The sequence below is a fragment of the Elgaria multicarinata genome, chromosome 5, assembly GCF_023053635.1.
Source record: "Elgaria multicarinata webbii isolate HBS135686 ecotype San Diego chromosome 5, rElgMul1.1.pri, whole genome shotgun sequence".
Lineage (NCBI taxonomy): Eukaryota > Metazoa > Chordata > Lepidosauria > Squamata > Anguidae > Elgaria > Elgaria multicarinata.
In genome coordinates this window covers 121,288,159-121,302,383 of record NC_086175.1, presented here as the reverse complement: position 1 = coordinate 121,302,383, position 14,225 = coordinate 121,288,159, and the positions used below count along the sequence as shown (strand labels likewise).

Below are 14,225 nucleotides of genomic sequence, written 5' to 3'. Positions count from 1 at the left end.
CTCAGCGTCGAACCCTTTATGGGCTTGAGCGACTTCGCAATACGCCTTTCCCTTCCGACGGCGGGCCCGCCGCTCGTGGGGTTGCGCTTGCGCAGAAGGGAGGTGAACCCGTTCCCCGCCTCTCAAAGAAACAAAAAGCACCCACGACAAATCCAGCCTCGGTTGGCTCGAAGTCGCTAGGTGTAAAGATCCAAGGGAGGGGGGATGTGGGATAGAAGAGCCCAATCTTAGCCTCGCTTCACAGCGTGTCCTTCTCATTGGCTGCTCATCGCGTCCATCATAGCCGTGGGTCTATGACGCAACCCGGCGTAAAAAGCAACGGGTCCGGGAGCTGCTGTGGGCGGGATGTAGTGCGGTTGGCCGGTTGCTGTGTCACTCAACTGAGCTATCTCGTTGCAGCCGCGGTGTTTCTGGGACAGCTGGAGGAGGAGGAGGAGGAAGGCGGGGGAGGCGGCGCTCGTAGCCGCTCGCTGGCCTTAAAGGGACATGCACCCGTTGCGGCCGTCCTTTTACGACATGGCGGGGGATTCGGAGCACACGGTGAGCTCGAGGGAGGGACGGGGTGTGTGTGCAGCGGGAGACGCCCCCGGGCCCCTTCGCACTCCGTGTTCTCAACCCTGGAGTGTGTGTGTTTGTCTATGGCGGGTGGGATGCAGTGAGGAGGAAAAGCACTCTTCACATGCTCAGAGGCGGGCTCGCTGTTAGAACGGCTGCGCGTCATTCGCGGCACTGACACAGCTTAAGAGCATTGGAAACAGCCGCTTCGAATCAGACCTGCCTCAAGGTAAGGTCGCCTTTCAAAAGTGTTGGACTACAACTCCCATCGTTCCCAGCCAGGCGATGATAGGGTTGTAGCCCAATACATATGGGAGGGTGCAGGTTGGGGAATGCCGAGTATGCCCTGCCACGCACCTGTGGACTCCGCAAAGCAAAGGAGACTAAAGAGCCATAATCGACCCTGCTTCCCCCCCTCCGATTTACTCTAGAGTAGATGCAGGAGCCCCCATCCAGGTCTGGACCCCTATCATGGGGGCAGGGGGGGGTAGGGGAGACTTTTAAGATTGTGAATCAGTCCCCTGTGTCTAGAGTAAAACTGAAAACATGACTCAAGCTGCTACGCACACAATTAATGTAATGTCTCTATTTTAGTCCTAGATCCCTTAGAATGTGAACTTGCCTTATTCTGCATCAGACCATTTGCCCATCTGGTTTGGTGGTGTGCCAGTATTGCCTGGCGGTGGCTCTTCAGGGTGTCGAGCAGAGTGTGTGTCCCCGGCCTACCCCATTGCCTTGAATCCCATTTAGCTTCCCAACCTATATGTCACGTCAAAATAAGCATGTTTTCACAGTCTCCCCCTGTTCATTTTTATTATTGCATTTATATCCCGCCTTTTTTCCTCCTGCTAACTCTTTTGCAGCAAATAAGTTAGTGAGCATCCGTGGTTATGTAGCCACCATGGTTAGGAATGGTTCGCACGACACACTAAGCCATAATGTTTAGCTCAAAATGTTTAACCACTGTGGCGGCTCAGCATGTCAGCTGAACAGGGTCATTGAGAGTTACTTCCCAAGTGATAATGCATAGGGTTGCACTGCATGGCATAGGTGGTAGTAAGCCCAATTGAGCATAATCAACCTTACTTCTACGCAGATATTTATTTATTTATTTATTAAAACATTTATATCCCACCCTACACAAGCATCTCAGGGTGGTTTACAGATAAAATCATACATATAAGATAGAACAATAAATATGCAATTCTAAAACAAATTAAACCATTAATATGTTAAAACCAGCATGAAATTTTAAAATAGTAAAATCCAATTAAAACAAGACTGTGTGCAGGTGGGTGGATATGAGTCTCCAAAGCAGAGATGCATGAATAGCTTGGGCTGCTGGAATCCAACTGCTGAATTCATCTGATTTGGCTCTTAACTGAAGACAAATTCACACAGGCCAACATTATATGGAACTGTGGTTCATGTTACACCATTGAGTCGTGGAGACAGAGAAATACTTGGTAGGTTCTAAATAATTGTGAGTAGAAGGAAAGGAGCCTGGGATTGTGCTGAAAAGATCCTGTTTTGTACCCCCAAAAAGTAGCACCCAGATCTCTGCACATCCTTAGATATGGTTTCTGGGAAATGTGTTTTACAAAACTCAATAATAAACAAGAAAATACAGAATGTACCCCTAACCTGGTGGAGGGAAAGGAACTCTGCAGTTACTACTGTTGTCATCTTAGCCCAAGGCTTATTTGGGAATAAGTGTGTATAAGATTGGGTCCTTAGCGCCAAGCTTTGAATACATTTGCTTGGAATTCATTTCCCAAAAATCTCTGGAATTTTTGAGATCGCTATATCAGGCTGAAAATTGCCCATGCCCCCCTGTCCTTTGCATTGTCTCCTTGCTTTCGAGGGCTCGCTCGGATAGTTCTTTAGAATAAATAATTCTTCATGGTTTTTCTAGTCTCCTCCCTATTTTGTACTTCTCCAGTTCAGAACAGGTGTGGGTATTCCAAGACGAACTTAATCATAATGTCGCATAGAAACAGCTGATTAGTGTGCTTAAACTGAGCATTTATCACTTACATTAAACTCAAGTGGATGTTTGTGTGTGCAACGGGCCACAAAAGATGGATGTGCCACCCCATGCGATGTAGCCTAAGCCGTTCACTGAGGGTGTGTGGGAGGCAGGCAAAGGAAGGATCTGGAAATAGTAACAGTGAAGGCTGCCTCCAGGTCCTGCCCAGGTTTCCTTGGAAGTGTGCTTGCAAATAAGACAAATTCACAATGATAGTAGCCTGTTCATCCACAGGTATCTCATTTATGGTGCGAAAGAAAAGGCACCCTTGTTTGTAACGTTTTCCTACTTGATCACCTAGACTAGATCCTTACATATCGCAGGTAACCTGACTAGGGGCTTGGAAGTCAAACTGGAGTTGTTCCGGCCCTTCCAAGCAAGCAGGTGTGCTTTGGATTGCCGCCTGAGGGACGCTGTGGTGTTGTGCTGCAGTACATGGGCAGATTTTGATTGATTGTTTATGCCGTGAGAGGAACAGCGGGGATTCCTCTAAGAAGTGGGTTTTGATGGCCAAGTTCCACCCCTTTGAGGAACCCAGTGAAGCTCTGCAGGCCGGATGTGGAACCGCCGTGGGCCGGATTAGATTCATGGTCCGGAGGTTCCGCATGCCTGGTTTATGGCATTTTTATCCCCCTGGGGGACTCAGAGTGGTAGATCTCATTTATGTCCTGCCTGTCCTCCATGTAGTTCAAAGCATCGTCTGTGGTTCCCTTCCCTACCCCCATTTATCTTCACAAAGACCGTGATGCGTTACGTTAGGCTGAGAGATAGTTAACAGCCCAAGGTATGCACCGTGGTTGTGCAGGGATTTAATCTCAGATCTCGGCAGGCCTAGTCTGACACTAGTGTAGTCTTCCCCAAACTGGCGCCCGTGTGTTGAACTACAAGGCTGGCTGGGGCATGTTGGGAGTTGTAGTCCAACATCTCCTTAGGGCAGCCTTCCTCAACCTGGGGCGCTCCAGATGTGTTGGACTACAACTCCCAGAATGCCCCAGCCAGTTCTGCTGTCTGGGGCATTCTGGGAGGTGCAGTCCAACACATCTGGAGCGCTCCAGGTTGAGGAAGGCTGTCTTAGGGCGTCAGATTGCAGAAGGCTTCCGTAGCTCATAATAATAATAAATAAATTTTGTTACTTGCCTCTCCCTCTGGATTGAGGTAGGGTACAACACAAATGCAAAACGCATGCTTCCTTCCAAGAACATTCAACAACTTACAGCTTACTTTGCAGGAGTCATCCAGACAGGGCGTTTACGCCTGCTTGAACCAGGACCCTCTTCCCTTGCCAGCCATGAGAGCTAGCGTATTGGTTAAATTTCCAGCCCCGTTTTTCCACCAGGTGTGCTCAAGGCAGCTGAAAATGCAACAAAACAAATAAAACTGTCCGAATGTTAAAAACAAATAGGAGTAGCATAAGAAAGCCTCAATTCAAACACAGCCAGATGAGCAAATATTATTTATTTGTCAGGTCTGATCTGATGTTTCATGAGATGTCAGCAGACATCTCCCTTCGTCTTCAGAGTTACGCACTCATGTCTGTGTGAACCGCCCCTCCGGCTCTGATTGTAGCTGCATCTTTTGCTTTCTTACATGCTCATCACTATTGGCCCTTGTTGGCTCCTTCTGATACTCCTTTATTTAATATCTTGATGCTGCTTTTTTAAAATCTTGCTGTTCGTCCAAGGAGGTTAAGGGTAGCATACATGGTTCTCGCCCTACCCCAACCTTGCGATATCTTTGCAACAGCCCTGTGATGTAGTTGACGCTGAGAAATAGACTTGACCCGAGTGAGAATATGAACCCAGGTCTCTGACACTCCAACTACTAGGCTGTACTGTCGTTAGGTCTTTTGTCATACAGCTCCTGATAGCTGTTCGTTCAGCTTGTTCTCTTTTTAATTAGAAGTGGAGTTCTGTGTGCTGGCTGAGTTTGCTTTTAATGAAACAAGAGTTCGTGTGAGAAAGAAAGTTGAATGGTTTTGTGAATGAGTAGTGGAAGTGAGATATTTGGCCAAATAAGAATGAGTGTAATTAAAGCAACATTGCAAAATATTTAAATTCGTTGGATGAATGACTGTTTAATGACATGTGTGCATAATATAAGTGTGGTTTAAAATGTGTAAATGCATAGGAATTTATGGGAACTTTGTCTTAGGAGGGATGGTATTATAATTACGTATGTCTCTTTTAAGTTCAAAGTGCTAGTCTTTTGTGGGATTCTTAGTTGCGGAAGCTGTGGCTTTCTAGATGATGGATTCCAGCTCCCATCAGCCACAGCCAGCATGACTAGTGATCAGGGATGATATATGTATTCCTCGGGGCGGGGGGATGCTTCCAGAGTGTCTTATAATCAAGTAAGAACATAAGAAGGGCCATGCTTGATCAGACCGAGGGTCCATCTAGTCCAACCCTCTGTTCCCACAGTGGCCAACCAGCTGTCAACCACGGACCAATAAAGCAAGACATGGTGCAACAGCACCCTCTCACCCATGTTCCCAAGCAACTGGAGCACACAGGCTTACTGCCTCGGATACTGGAGGTAGCACATAGCCATCAGAGCCAATAGACATTAATAGCCTCCAGGAATTGATCCAACCCCCTTTTAAAGCCATCCAAATTGGTGGCCATCACTGCATCTTCTGGTAGTGAATTCCATAATTTAACTATGCATAATTTTGTACACCGCAATCAAGACAGTCCCTGTCTGCAGGCTTTCGGTCTAAAACAGATACAACACTCGAGGAAAAGGGAACGGGGAGGAAAGAGGAAATTATGGGAGTTCAGCAACATCTGGAAGGCCACAGACTGCCTATCTCTATTTCAACTCTTCCTAAAGTCTAGTTTCTTTAGCAGCGGCTTCCCTGATCCCACTCATCATGGCCCTCTGAAACCATTCTTCCTATTACAGGAGGGGGCAGGGGAGGTGCCCTCTGTGCCTCATAGAGAGCTCAAATAACCATTTCTACTCTCTTTCAGGGTATTCTTCGTGCAAGTCACAGATCCGCGTCATTCACAGATGGGCTGTCAGCAGCGTCCTTTGAAGAGTACCCTAGGCACAAGCCTTTCATTAATGCCGACTTGCGACGGTCCCCTGCCAAACCCATAATTGCTTATCCAGAAAGTAACAGCAAAGGTAATGTTTCATCCCAGAGGAAATGGGCCTGCGTTGGGAATAGGTTCTAGTTTGTAAATCAGCCTGGAAGCTTTGTTGTGTGCTTTGGGATGGATTTTCTTTTCTTTTAATTGCTTTATAAAATCCGCCAGCTGATCTGAAGAAAGGTAACATGTGGATTTAAGAAAATGTAGTAGCTTTATTTTAAAAAGTGGCTTGCTTGGATTTTAAAAAGCCAGTTGGCATGGGTTATATCAGGCTTTGGATGCTTCCAGATGAGGCTTTTATTGTGTGGTGGCCCTGCCTGAAATACGGAATTTTAGGAGAGGTACAGATGATGCTTTCTTCCATTTGTAACCTTTCTGTGTTCTGCCACGGCTTCTTCTATCATTTTTTCTTAGCGCAAAACTCCATTAAGGAGGAAAGGGGGACCAGCTGCACGATGCCTGCTGACTAGCAGCGCTTGGGAGTCTTCCATCTGGGAGCCCCCCTTACTCTTTACCTCCTTCCATCTCTCCTTCCCAAATCCCTGAGACCATGGAAGGTGGTAAATGCAGGTTGTTGATCACTGTAAAACGTGACCATGTGTTCATTATGATCACCTGTGGACGTTCTTCTCCAAGTGCCCTCTCCCACCTCAAGTTAGGCAAGCAGGGTCTTCTCTGGAGTAAAGCCCTCTCTAGATCTCTTTGCTGAAAGAGGTTTGCCCAGCCAGCTTGCTTGTGATTCTTCGTAGGCATAATAAGGTGCTGTTATTTCCTGATAGATTCCTGCTGATAGCGCTGCCTTCTTCCCCAGTGGGGTGCCCTCCGGATGTTTTGAGCTACAACTCCCATAATCCAAAGCCATTGGCCATTCTGGCTGGGGCTAATGGGAGTTGCCATCCCAAACTTCTGGAAGGCACGAGGCTGGGGAAGGCCGCTCGTCAGAGTCGCCGCAACAGGGGTACAAAGCCGTAGTAGTTTCTGCTTCCCCTTTGCCCCCCAACAATTGTGTTCACAATACGATCTAGCTGCCATTGCGTCATAAACGCCAACATTTACGTGTTCGCTCGCCTGCTTTGACTTTAGCTTGTGTGGTGTAGCGACTGAAGGGTTGGAGTGGGAGTTAGGAGATCCGGGTTCTAGTCCTCACTCGGCCATGGAAACCCACTGGGTGACTCTGGGCCAGTCACAGACTCTCAGCCCAACCTACGGGGTTGTTATTGTGAGGATAAAAATGGAGAGGAGGATGATTATGTATGCTGCCTTGGAGGGGAAAAAAAAGGCGGGATATAAATGCAAAAATAAATAAAATTACAGCAAGGCAGAATATAGATCAGTTTCCTTTCCCCATTTCCTAGTGTCCTGCTGATGTAATGCAGACTCTTGACCAGATGATTGATACTGCTGGAGACCAGTGGGACAATTACCTTTCCCCTCCCTTGGCACCTGACCCTTAAGTGCCCTAAAGCCCATTTTGGACTTGCATGGATCTTCTTCCGCCTTGACCCATTCGCGGGAGAGAGCAGGTCCTGCCCAGTTTCTTCTTGACGCTTAGGAATATTGCTATCAGAGGTTCTTTGGCCGGGGCACGGCTGAGCTTGCCCCCAGATCTAAATGGCGTTCCCTCTTGGATAACCTAATTAAAAGAGGATTATGCTGGCAAGGTGCTGTGTTGCCTGTTACAGAGAAGAAGCGGCCCTGCTAATTATTGATGAGGGAGATTTGCAGCCAAGCCAGATGTCGGAGCATGAGGAACCCGAAACGACAACCTCGTGTTTTCCTCCTTGACAGGAGAAGCTCCGTTTGCTCAAGTCTTTTATCTAGAAATCTTTTTATGGTGTTGATGCTTTATGGAGGCCTATAAATGCTGCCACTTGGACCAGAGGCAACATGCCTCCTCCGTCTGCTGATCACTGTAGAACAGTGGTTCCCAAACTTTTTCAGGTAACCGCCCCCTTGGTTCCACAAACTCATGCCCAGTGCCCCCTACCCTACCCTATAAAAAGCATTGTTCAGAATAGCAGTTTTCAATGACCCACTAAGGAAGATAATAACAATAAAATTCAAAACAGTAACAATTAACTGAATATTTATCCAAAATCCGAAGCACCCGCTGCAGGCTTACCGAGGGAGGGAAAAGAGAGCGAACGCCTCTGTTTTGCAGCCGGCGTGGCAGGGCATACCAAGCAGGGTATGTCTCTTCATTAGCATTTTGGTGCTTTTGAAAAATTTCAATTCACTGTTAAAAGAACTCTTCTTAAATGGTATTAATACATGTGTGGATTCTTCTCCTATATGGCTTGGGACCAAACTACCTTCTCCTATAAAAAATGTCCTTGGGTTTTAAGACCTTCTGGAGAAGCGCTGCTCAGAAAAGGTCACCTCGAGCACCTCCCTGCTGCCCCTTTGCCTCTTAATGCCCCCCTATGCAATCCCACCACCCACTTTGGGAACCACTGCTGTAGCACAACAGTGGGAGAAGCCTCTTTCTCCTGTCTTGCGTATGGGCTTACCCTATGGCATCTGGTTGCCCAATGCAGGCAATAGGATGCCAGAGCAAGTAGGCTTTTCGTCAAATCCACCAAGTCTCTTACGTTAGGCTATATATCATGTTTGCGGAGTCTGAAAAGGCCTGGAGATGGTTTATGAAATACAGACGGAAGGAATTTGTATAAATGGAATGAGCATCCAGGGAAAAAAGCCTTCTATAAATCTTGCTAATGTAACGCAAGCTGAAATTGGCTTCCTGAGACAGGTGTGTGTGTATGTATATATTAAATATATTTATATTAAAAAAGACATTGTATAAATGGGATGAGCATCCAGGGGAAAAAGAGACATTGTAGGTTTCCTTGGTGGTGAAGAACCCCAAAGAGGTAATGATAAACAATAATCATTAAAATCTTCATTTAAAATAAAACAAGCCAAGCCATAGCATAATAACAGCCCCCAAACCAATCAACACCACTTTTAGTCCCTACATGATCTAAAGCGGTTCTTGTTTTCCCCAGCCATGTCGTCAACCCCAAGGCTAAGGGAACAAACCTGTGCGTGGACCAGACAGAAAAAAGTCCTATAACTCCCAGCATTCCCCAGCCAGACATTTTCCAGAAATCTTGAGCGTTTTTTTTTTTTACGGTCCTGCAATTTGTGCAAATGTCTGAACAGTTTACATAGGTTATGCAGATGGCACCCAACTTTGCACAAATTCAGCCATAATTTGAACAAATTGCAGAGCCTCCTCCTCCTCCACCCCCCACCCCCACCCAGAAAGTGCAAAAAAAGGTCCCCAGATTTCAGGGAACAGCCCGTAGCTTGGCTTGGAGATGCAAAGCGAGTCGCACATGCCGTGAAACTCCTTTGAGCCCCAAAAGGAGCCGGATTTCCCAGCAAGAGACACCTCTAGCTCTGAGCTGTGATATCACTGCACCTCTGCTGTAGTATAACTTCAAGTGGTGATGCCCTCGTCTTGCCACAGCCTTCTACCCAGGTCCCTCAGAAAGAAAAAGCAGGAGAACAACATAAGAAGATCCCTGCTGGGTCAGACCGAGGGTCCATCTAGTCCAGCACTCTGTTCACACAGTGGCCAAGCAGCCATCGGCCAGGGATGAACAAGCAGGACATGGTGCAACTGTTGGATCCTGGAATGGATCCTGGTTATGTTTTCCATTGATTTGTTAATTGCTGAGGATCTGGAGGAACAGAAGACTCAGCAGAAACTTAAAGGTCAACTCTACACCTGGACATTGAGTGTCAGAATTGAATAATTGTCTAACTGATTGTCTTCAATTAAGGGTTGCAAGGAGTTGCATCATTGTACAGGTTGTCTATAAAAGTAAATGTGTTTTCAAGTGCATGTATAACTTCCATGTCCCTCATGTGAGCTGTATTGACTGACCGTTTGTAAGTATTTGTATCTGTACTGCCATAACTAAATTATATATTTATTTGCCAGTAAAAAAGGTTTGTTTTAACCTACATAAATCTCTGTTTTAATTCACGTCTTTGCTGACTTGGCTGAGAACCGCTGTAATCTCTGCTAGTCTCTGTAGGGCCCAGACAGAGACTTAACACAAAAGGTTATGTGCCAGAAACCCAGTCTGTGCAATAACTAAACAGCTTCTAAAGCCATAACTCAACAGCAACAACACCCTCCCACCCATGTTCCCCAGCAACTGGTGCACACAGGCTTACTGCCTTGAATACTGGAGATAGCACATAGTAGCCATAGATAGCCTTCGCCTCCAGGAATTTATCCAACCCTCTTTTAAAGCCATCCAAGCTGGTGGCCATCACTACATCTTGTGGTAGTGAGTTCCATAATTTAACTATGCACCATGTGAAGAGCTTCCTTTTATTTGTCCTGGATCTCCCACTAATCAATCAATCGTTGCCCCAGCTTCAGCAGCAGCAACAGCACCTGCCTTGTGGTCCTCAGAGGAGCCTCCCCTGCCTGCCTGCTAGCCTCTCATGTGGTTTTTGGCCACTGCTGCTTCCCAACAACAAAGTGTCGTGTGGAGACTAAGATTTGAACTGTGAAGAGTATCCAGGAGCAGGGGTACAGTTTGTGATGAGTTGTGTGCGGTGGGTGGGTGGGTGTTAGTGTTAGAAAGATGATTTTTAACTTAATTTTTATTGTAGATTTCAAACAAAACAAAACAGTTCAGAATAACAGGAAAATAAAGGAAAAATAAACAAGCAAAAAAAGTAGTAGTATGTATAGCATACGTACATGCGGTAAAGGTATCAATTTCAATTGAGTACAGCATTCTGGAAAAAGTGGGTTATGCAACTATGCACAGCGCATAGTTAAATTATGGAACTCACTACCACAAGATGTAGTGATGGGCACCAATTTGGATGGCTTTAAAAGGGGGTTGGATAAATTCCTGGAGGAGGAGGCTATCAATGGCTACTAGCCCTCATGGTTGTGTGCTACCTCCAGTATTTGAAGCGATAAGCCTGTGTGCACTAGTTGCTGGGGAACATGGGTGGGAGGGTGCTGTTGCACCATGTCCTGCTTGTTCATCCCTGGCCGATGGCTGGTTGGCCACTGTGTGAACAGAGTGCTGGACTAGATGGACCCTTGGTCTGATCCAGCATCAGGGTACATCTTATGTTCTTATGCATAAACTTCAATAAAAGCAGACCAAATATCCATATATTTATCCATTTGCAAGTGGCGCCTACATACCACCCTTCTGAATGTTGATAGCACCGTTAGGTCCTCAGTCCCTTGCATTATAGGAGGAGAGTGTTTATCTTTTTAAAAATTATTTTTTATTGTACATTTCAGCACAAACACAACAGATCAGAATAGAAGGATGTTTTTTTAAATAATAATAATAATAATAATAATGAAATCCACGAGCTTCTAGATCCAGATTCCTTCCTCCCCCCCCCCCATTTTAGCCAAATCAAAACATGTCTAGTAGCCAGCAGCCGCTTCTCAGGCAAAGAGGCAGATGAGCCTCAGGATTAGGGTGGGAAGGGGCAAAGCAAGGGGCTGTACAAGACCATGCTCCTTTTTTTCTGGAGAGTGTGGGGCAAACGCAAGGCACAGAGAGGCTTGGGAGCGAAGAATTGCCCCGATGGAGTTTGGAGAGCGTAGCTGCAGGGATCCCATGAGCCCATGGAGATTGCAGAAGAGGAGATGGGAGGCGTGTGTGGATGATGGAAGAATGGTCTGTGTCCTGGGTGGGTTAGATGCGAGCTCCAGAGGGTAGTGTGTGTGTGTGTGTGGGGAGAGTGAACGAGGGGTCGGGTAGTGAAATGATTGTGCGTGAGAAAGAAATTTGGAGGGGTGCCATTGCCTACTCAACCTCTTGTAGCAACCCTGTTACTGAGTGGGAGCTGGACTGCAGAGGTCTTTCAAATGTTGTCACAGCTCAAGTCTAAGGCTTTATTATTTGTTTATTTACAATATTTATATACTGCTCCCCATTGAAAATTTCAGAGCAGAGTACAAGATAAAATAAAATAAAAACAGAATAAAACACTTTAAAATAGATTTTCAAAGAAGCAAAATGTACAGTGAAGTAATAAACTCTGTAACACCCACAGAAAACCAACGTCTCATCACCTTTAGCAGATGTGTAACCTGTCCTTCCTCCAAGGAACTCCAGCCGCGTATGTGAGCACATCCTATGTTGTCTCCTCAACTGCCCCTGTGAAGTTTGGCTAGGTAGAGATTAATAATAATAATAATAATAATAATAATAATAATAATAATAATACATTTTATTTCTTACCCGCCTCATTTGGATCGAGATGAGGAACAACAATAAGAATAAAATACATTAAATTGAATTAAAAACATAGTATACATTTTTAAAACATCCTGAAAACATCCTAAAATTCCACTGGATAGGCCTGCCGGATAGAATTGTGACTGGTCCAAGACCACCTAGTAAGCTTCAGTGCTCAGCGCCCTTTGAACTCGGGTCTTGCCAGGCTCAAGCTTTCACTCTCTGCTGCATCACCCAAGCTTGTTAGTGCACGGGTCTAATTGCATTTGCCTTCTTTTCTCGTTAGCTATCTTCTCGGCTCTGAAGAACCTGCAGGAGAAAATTCGACGGTTAGAGCTGGAAAGGATTCAAGCAGAGGAGAGTGTGAAAAGCCTGACCAGGGAGACCTCGGACTATAAGAAGGTGCTGAGCGAGCAGCTGCTGGAAAGAGAGCATTCGAAGTGGGAGGTGTCCAGGAAAAATGATGGTATGCCGGTGTGTCTCCTTCGCTCATCCACAAATGGTAACCATACGGGTGTTTGTGTGTGCACTCAGGAATAGGGGGAGAAATTTGTTTGCTTTGCATTTGAATGCAAACGCTCCTAATTTGTACTTCCTGCATCAATACTCAAACCAGAATGCAGTTTGTTTTCTAGGTTTACACTCTTCTGGATTTTGCAATGCAGTTTTCCAATCAAAACATACATCTAAAAATGCACCTATCAGAGGGAAGGGCACACAAAAACGCATCATGGCAACAAGGGAGAGGGCCTTTTCAGTGGTGGCCCCCCAATTGTGGAATGATCTCCCCGACAAGGCCCGCCTGGCGCCAACATTGTTATCTTTTCGGTGCCAGGTTAAGACCTTTCTCTTCTCTCAGGGAGTTCACAACATGGGCTGAGTTTCTTTGTTTCTAATTGACCCCAGAATAGCTGCTTTTACAAGGATACTGTTGTTTTTAGGCTTCTTCTGTTTTTAAATTTTGTATATTTGTTTTTAATGTTTACTGTTTTTAACTTTTGTAAACCGCCCATTGAGCTTCAGCTATGGGGCGGAATATAAATGCAATAAATAAATAAATAAATCAGGCAAAATTGCTTGTAAACAATGTGTATTTTGGGGGAAGTGTATACAACAATGGTACGTCAGGCAAAATTTTATGTGAAAATGCATGTGATTTTTCATGTGAACATTTAAAAGAAACATGCAGACAGAAATGGGGAAAAAACAAATGTAAGGTTGGAAAAATGAGAGCCTGAGCAAAATTGAAATTGACAGATTCTGCCATCGTTAGGAACACTGCTCATGGAATTAGAATACATACAGGCAGCCTCATGGAATTAGAATACATATTCCAGTTCCAGAAGCAGCCCAGTCTACGTCATTGTTCTTACTTGCCGAGGAAAAAGAAACAATATAAGTGGTTTTTAGACTCCAATGAAATAGAGCAGGTGGGGTCTTTTACTTATTTGGGAATAGTATTTTCATCTGCGGGAACCTGGATTTTACAAGCAAACAGAAATGAGCTGAAAGCAACTGCTTATGCTCAAACTTTGAGTAGGCTTTTAAATTATAGGAATTGAAAGGGTCCAGAAATGTTCTTTACATTTGATTCTAGGTGTATCAAGAGTCTCTCCGGTTCATACAGTTAGAACTGAACAGTTTCAGACCTGATTCACCTTAGGTTATTTAATTATTGGTTCAAGCTAGTTCAAAGGAGTGAAGCTAGGCTTCGTAAGAAATGCCTAAATGAACAGGCAGTTAAAATCTCAGAAAAATCTTGGTTTTACAGTTTCTCAAAATTGTTACGTGGAGGTTCAAAGTGCTCTCAGTTCTGATATAAGAAATGTTTTTAAATTAAGTGTACTGGATACCAGAGCGCAGATGGACGTAGCTGCCCTGTCAAACACAAGGTCTATGCAATGCTTAGTGAGGGCTAAAACTCAATTTCGGGAAGAAAAATATCTCTTCTTCCCAATGAAAAGGGGTCAACACATGTCCTTTACACATCCGATTCAAGCAAATGGACGCAATGGTGCAACAAAGAAGATTCTGGGGCATTCCAGTAGAAGACAGACTTTGTATATGTGGTGCATCTGAAGTGGAACATCTGACCCACTCTTTACTGGAAACGCTGGTTATATTCCAGTTGTAGGGAACATTATTTGTCTCCATTTCTTGGGCGAATGAAAAACTGGATAATTGAGGACAAGCTAAATTTCCTCTTAGAGGATCTAAATAGTTTGTGACTCAGAGCGTTGCCCTTTTGCGGTTAAGGTGGCCAGTTTTAGAAAAATGGAAAAGGAAAGTCTATTAAATGAG

The 14,225-nt window shown here is 45.1% G+C and overlaps 1 protein-coding gene across 2 annotated transcripts in view; it reads left to right on the top strand.

Annotated features, from left to right (window-relative positions):
- Positions 1 to 456: 456 nt before the first annotated feature.
- Positions 457 to 14,225, top strand: part of CEP57 (centrosomal protein 57) — a 29,814-nt gene continuing 16,045 nt past the window's right edge. Inside the window, exons 1-3 of one of the 2 annotated variants that reach the window (XM_063127152.1) lie at positions 457 to 540; positions 5,557 to 5,713; positions 12,211 to 12,390. In XM_063127152.1, coding sequence (XP_062983222.1) covers positions 487 to 540; positions 5,557 to 5,713; positions 12,211 to 12,390 — 391 coding nt within the window. In that variant the 5' untranslated portion in view covers positions 457 to 486. Of the gene's footprint in view, positions 541 to 5,556; positions 5,714 to 12,210; positions 12,427 to 14,225 lie in introns of both variants that reach the window. The other variant, XM_063127151.1, reaches the window with a different exon arrangement.